This window comes from Leiobunum rupestre, chromosome 3 (assembly GCF_980474605.1).
Source record: "Leiobunum rupestre chromosome 3, qqLeiRupe1.1.hap1, whole genome shotgun sequence".
NCBI lineage: Eukaryota > Metazoa > Arthropoda > Arachnida > Opiliones > Sclerosomatidae > Leiobunum > Leiobunum rupestre.
Window position 1 is genome coordinate 2,280,914 of NC_143386.1, and position 6,542 is coordinate 2,287,455.

General features: G+C 41.5%; 3 protein-coding genes across 3 annotated transcripts; all 3 read left to right on the forward strand.

Moving 5' to 3' along the window:
• Positions 1-3,880: 3,880 nt before the first annotated feature.
• Positions 3,881-4,610, forward strand: LOC149949087 (uncharacterized). The gene is made up of 2 exons (XM_090169164.1): positions 3,881-4,294; positions 4,452-4,610. Exons 1-2 carry the CDS (start codon positions 3,881-3,883, stop codon positions 4,608-4,610), a joined length of 573 nt encoding a protein of 190 aa, XP_090025290.1.
• A 505-nt stretch (positions 4,611-5,115) lies between these two features.
• LOC149949088 (uncharacterized) lies at positions 5,116-5,625 on the forward strand. Its single transcript, XM_090169165.1, has one exon. It carries the CDS (start codon positions 5,116-5,118, stop codon positions 5,623-5,625), a length of 510 nt encoding a protein of 169 aa, XP_090025291.1.
• A 27-nt stretch (positions 5,626-5,652) lies between these two features.
• Positions 5,653-6,051, forward strand: LOC149949089 (uncharacterized). Its single transcript, XM_090169167.1, has one exon. It carries the CDS (start codon positions 5,653-5,655, stop codon positions 6,049-6,051), a length of 399 nt encoding a protein of 132 aa, XP_090025293.1.
• The last annotated feature ends 491 nt before the right edge of the window (positions 6,052-6,542 follow it).

Consider the following 6,542-nt stretch of genomic DNA (forward strand, 5'->3'; position numbering starts at 1 on the left):
ACGGCAGTCGAAGTTGTTTTCGACAATTAATAATGATTATTTTTCTATTAAATAACATGGGAAGTAGTAGGAAATAGCCATTTCTGAAAACACGGAATCGATATATATGATTTTGTAATTGATAATTATTGTTACCGTGTGGCACGGTGGCACCGTAGCGAGTGCATGAAGGCTGATATTTTTCCCAGTTTACCTTAGCGAGGGTTAAGCCTTATCAATAGAGAACTGAGCTATGGGAAATCCCGACGTAACCACTGACAAGTATATTCTGGAAAACCCATAACGTCTCGGGATGAAATTGAAATTTTCAAGGTCACTTTATTTTGTAAACAAAAAGTCGTGGTAAATAAATCAAATTCTGTTATTGCTAATACTTAATTTTCGTAGTTATTGCCATTTTTATATTTACCGCATATTTTATATTAAAAAAAAAAGATTTCCATCGGAAGCACCAAATATTCCGTAACATATAGTCATAGAATTCCAGGGTTTAATTGACAAATCAATAAATACCAAAACTGATATATTATAAATACAAATATGGGAAAGGTCCATTTTAAAATCAAGATTTTCTAATTTGAAATCTATATTCGTAAATCAATTGAGCTATGTACTCCCATCGCTAGTTTTAATTGTCACAAGTTCCTGATCTCTGAAAGTGAAAAGCACGATAAAGTTAATTTCCCGTGTGCAAAATGTTAACCATCGTTAACGCATCGTGATGAATTTAATCGTCAATTACGCGTCCACCAGACCAACGATAATCTAGCGGGGAATGCTTCCCTAGCTCGATGAATTTACCAGGTACAGTTTCCTCAAAGACAACTGTTAAGTGAGGAAACGTTCGAGGCTGATGAGAGACGTTTATTAGAAAGTGGACAAATTCAACCAGCACAATCGCTAGACAGAAGACATTGTGAAACAAGCAGTGGTGGTGTCAGGTTTATTTGGTAGGTAAATAAAGTAATAAAGTAAATAAATGGGCCCCTTAATACTATATATTACCTTCATCCACCAAGCGTGTGTACAATATTATTTTCCGGTTAAATAATTAATAATTAATTCGTTAAAGTAAGCGCTATTTTACTTTTGAATGCGTTATAATTTTCAATAGACCTTGACCACGAGCTCATTATAGAAATTTCTTGCCGTCTATACCTGAACGTTACACAAACTTCAAGTTATTTTGAGTAATAAATATGCCGATGTGTGTTATTGTTAACGAGGTTAATTATTAGCGAAAGAAGGTTAAACAGACGGAATTTTTATCTCCTTCACGCTTAATTTGTAAATGTTAATGTAAAAATAATTTTTGTCACCTGTATTAATCCTTATATAAGAAAATAAAGTACTTTGAACATTAATTTTTACTCGTTCCTTGCCTCCTTTATTTCTTACAACTAAGTGTTGCGAAATAGATTTAATTGAATATTAAAATTGTGTTGTATTATATTTTTTTGTAAAATTGGAACCATCCTCGAAAATCAGGTATATATATATTTCACCACATTGCAACAGCCTAGCTATGGTCCACAATGCTATTTTTAGCGTCTTCTTAGAAAGGAATTGTGGAGCCGATTTAGTGGTGCCATAGTTTGAAGGTCGAGCATTGAAAAGGTATTCGGGATTATTTCGGGGTTTTTTCCAAGAGCTCCCGGCGTGCCCAAAATCGGTGACGTCGGAGCAACACATTTTGGTGCCGAAACCCGGGATGGAATTTAGATTTAGGATACTTTGCAAAGAATGAGTGTTAGTTGAATATAGTCGGGCGCGAAAACGAACCTCCACAGAAGATGACGACGTTGCAGCGGTTGCAGGCGAAATGGAATTTAAACAAAGATCAAGCGGAAACATTTATCAACGAGCTTGAAACGGAGCTTGGAAAAGCAGAAATCGACTCTACGGTAATTCTCCAACTACGGAATCAATTGATACAGAAGAATTTAGAGAAAATTAACGACGACCTAGGAGAAGAGGTAGACCTAGCGAACCTAGAGACAACGGTGGCATAATGGCTAAAAATTCAGAAGCGAATCATCGACGCTAGAAGCAAAGCGGAAAGTTACGAAGGTCGTTCGGGAACGAACGGAAGAGGCGCGAACGGGCGTCCAGAAAACAACGAAAGAACGGTAAAGCTGCCAAAGCTAACAATCAACAAGTTTGACGGAACCATCGCCAAGTGGCAAGACTTTTGGTGCAGTTTCGATAACGCGATCAACAAAAATGAGTCCCTCAGCACGTCAGATAAGTTCAATTACTTGCACTCGTTTTTGGATGGAAAGGCTCTCAGAGCCATTTCGGGTTAATCGAGATCGAACGGCAACTACGAAGCTTCGATAAAATTGCATAAAGAAAGGTTTGGACGGACCGATCTTATCGTAAATGAGCATATGAACACTTTAATAAATTTAACCCCAGTCAGGAGAGCATGACTCAGTTAGTCTTAGGCGTCTCTACGACACAATCGAGGTTCAGATTAGGAACTGGAATCGTTAGGAGTAGTGTCCGATACCTACGGGGGGTTACTTTGCCCAGTAATTATAAAATGTATACCTCAAGAAATAGCGCTAGAATTTAGCCAGCAAAGAGGGGAGGATGGCCCTTGGCAAGTCACTGAAATTGTAAAATTTCTTGGTAAAGAAGTGTCTAGCAGGGAAAGAACCTTGGCTCTCTGCAAACCGCAGGAAGCCGAAGTAAGAGAATTTAGGCCTTCAGAAAGGGAAGGGAACCGGGAGCGCAAATGGACGGCTAGCGGGGGGAATATTCCTTCGGCAGCGGCCCTAACAGTTACGGCGAAAAATCGAAAGTATTGCGTATTTTGTAGATTAAATAACCACGCGTCCGAAGAGTGTAAGCGTTACACCGGAGACGAAAGGAAGCGAATGGCTAGGAAAAAGGGCAGATGTTTTATCTGTTTGGGGGCTAGTTATATGGCTAGAAATTGTAGAAATAAAATTGGATGCACTCAGTGCGAAGGTTATCATCATTTAGCTTTATTCGATCGACAAGATAATTTAGAAAGCGAAGACCAAACTAAGCTTAAAGAGAAAGAATCTAGCAAAGACGAGACTAATAACTCTATAAACCTAACGACGATCGCGGTCGAAGGAACGTGGATAGATAAGAAGGTATTACTACAAACCGCTGGGGTTAGCGTGACAAGTGGCGAACCAAGTAATTCCCAAGTGAAATTTAGTGTCCGTTGTCTATTAGACAACGGTAGCCACCGAACTTATATCAGAGAAGATATAGCTAAAAAATTAGACCTACCCGTGGTGGGGAAGGAAACCTTGTCGATCCACAATTTCGGGAACACAGAAGGACTGGTTACGACAAATAGGGTTAGACTCGCTGTGGGAATTCTGAGAGAACAGGGAACATTTACCATGATAGAAGCGTTGGTTAGGCCAGAATTGTGCAGCGCCGTGATATCGGTACCTGGGGAGGAGGCTGAGGCCCTTTTAAGGAAGGGGGGGGGGATAAAATTGGCCGACGGAAATTTTGGAACGGACTTAGACGAGCGTATAGGCCTCCTAATAGGTAGTGACTACTACTGAACAGTAGTCAGCGAGAAAAAGGTTCAACGATTGGGGCCAGCTTTTGTAGCGGTTAAGACACTTTTTGGGTGGACCCTCCATGGTCAAACGTCGGTTGCACTTACGTCAGCAGTAAGAGATAGTGTATCTATGCACGTCGCAACCGTAGGGAGGAATTAGCCAATGAAATTCATGCAATTTGGGATTTAGAAACCTTGGGCGTGAAGGGTCACGAAATAAATTTAGATACGAGCAATGCCGAAACATTAAAACAGTTTGAAAAGTCGATTAGGATAGCAGATGGGAGGTATGAAGTAGCTCTCCCTTGGCGGGAAAATACAGAAATGCTCACGGACAACCTAGCCGTAGCAACTAGAAGAACCGAGAACTTATTGAAGCGATTTAGAGAAAATCCAGTCTTGTATGAACAGTACCGTGACGTCATGCAAGAACAAATCAAGCAAGGCATCGTAGAACATGTAACGAACAATCCGGACCTGGGTAACCCAACGTACTATTTACCCCATCGAGATGTTATTAGAACCAACAACGAAACAACGCGCCTCCGAATAGTATTTGACGCGTCTTCACACGCGTTCGGAAAGCAATCTCTAAATTATTGTTTGAAACCAGGACCGAACTTGAACCCGGACTTGCTAGATTTACTTGTGAAATTTCGGAAAAACGAAGTCGCTTTTATCGTGGACTTAGAAAAAGCTTTCCTGCAAATATCGCTAAACCCGAACGATCGCGACGCGGTACGTTTTTTGTGGAACACTAAATCGACCGGAAATGATTTCGAAACTTTTCGGGGCTACTTGTAGCCCATATCTGCTAAACGCTACCATCGAACACCATTTGAAGAAAAACGAAAAGGAATTCCCGCGTACCTGCAAAATGATCCGATAACACAAGTACGTAGATGACTTATTGGGAGGCGGAAAAACGAAAGACGAAGCGCTAGAGTTGACCAAGGAAGCGAGAGAAGTCTTCGGCAGAGCCAATATGAACTTGAGGAAATTTCAAACGAACGTACCAGAATTAAGAAAACAATGTTCCACAAGGAGAAAATAAACCAGTTGTCAAAGTTCTAGGACTGCAATGGGAAACGGAAACTGACAAGTTTTCAATCAACACAGAGTCGCTGCTAGAGAATTCGACTAAACGGGTGAGCACGAAAAGGTGTGTTTTACAGACTGTCGCTCAAATTTACGACCCCCTCGGACTGATTGCGCCATTTACAATTATCGGGAAATTATTAATTCAAGAACTGTGGGAAGCGGGATGTTCGTGGGACGAACAAATAACTGAGAATTTATCCTCTAAATTCGAACTTTGGAGCGAGGAACTACAACGCGTAACCGAAATTAAAATTCCGCGTTTCTATTACCACGAGAGCTGAAACGAAAAAATCAAACATCGGGAATTAGTTTGTTTTTGTGACGCGAGCGAGAAAAGTTACGCGGCCGTTGTATACATTCGGTACGTGTCCGAAAGCGGAAAGATCGGGACTACGATAATCGCATCAAAAACGCGAGTCGCGACGATAAATAAAATTTGCTTACTGCGTTTAGAACGGATGGGTGCGCTACTGGGAGCCCGCCTAACTAGTCACATAAAGAACAAAGATTTCGCGGGAGAACTAGATCGGGTAAGATTGTTCACAGATTCTACCATAGCTCTCGGGTGGATTCGTCAATCCGCAAAGAACTTTAAACCGTTCGTAAGCAATCGCGTTAGCGAAATTCAGTCGTTGAATGAACCAGCAGACTGGAGCCATGTCAAGCGAGCCGACAACCCGGCCGACTACCCAACACGAGGATTTAAGATCGCAGAGCTGAAGCAGTCGAAAACCTGGTGGGAAGGCCCACGATGGCTTCGGCTGACGGAAGAAAGATGGCCAACATCGAAGGTCATGTACGCGCCAGCGAACAACAACGATCCGGAAGTTCGGAAAAATGAGGAAGCTAAAATCTTCCAAGGAAGCTGTACCACGGAACCAGAGACGGTGCCAATATTGAATTGGCAAAGGTATGGAAATTTGGAAAAATTATTGAGAATATTCGCGAGAATTTCCAGACTAGCTTAGAAAGCTAGCAAAAGCGGAAACCAAAAAATGAACTCTTCATTGACGGGAGAAGAATTATTAGAAGCGGAAGCCAAACTCGGCCGACTAACTACAAGCTCTAGAGATGAGCTTATCAAGAAACTCAAGTACCACCAAACTTTATTGGGTCATTTTGGGAAGCGATGGAGGCGGGATTACATTTTGCAGTTTCGTTCCGCGCACGAACAAAAACAAGTAACCGACGGAGCGCGTTTTAAAATCGGTGACGTCGCGCTTATAGAAGATAAGGTGCCACGTTTAATGTGGAAAACGGGTGTCATAGAAGAACTGTTCAAGGGACGCGACAGCATTGTCCGATCGTGTAATTTGCGGTTACCAAACCGAAACATTATAAAGCGACCGATACAACTGGTATATCCCCTAGAACTGGATTTAGACCAGGAATGAACTTTCAGTTCATCGGGGGGAAGCTGTTGCGAAATAGATTTAATTAATTGAATATTAAAATTGTGTTGTATGATATTTTTTTGTAAAATTGGAACCATCCTCGAAAATCGGGTATATATATATATTTCACCACATTGCAACAGCCTAGCTATGGTCCACAATGCAATTTTTAGCGTCTTTTTAGTAAGGAATTGTAGGGATGGTTTCGTGGGCCGATTTAGTGGCGCCATAGTTTGAAGGTCGAGCATTGAAAAGGTATTCGGGATTATTTCGGGGTTTTTCCCAAGAGCTCCCGGCGTGCCCAAAATCGGTGACGTCGGAGCTTCGGGGCCTAGGGGAAGGTATAACCTTTATGGTCAGAGAGTGTCACCCCCTTCTTTCAGGGTAAAAGGAGGTGAAGTTCAATGAGGAAAAATCTGTGCTGTTGAAATAAACATTGTTTGAATTTTGTCCGTTTACTTCGTAGTCAATAATTTTTAACTTAAGCCACT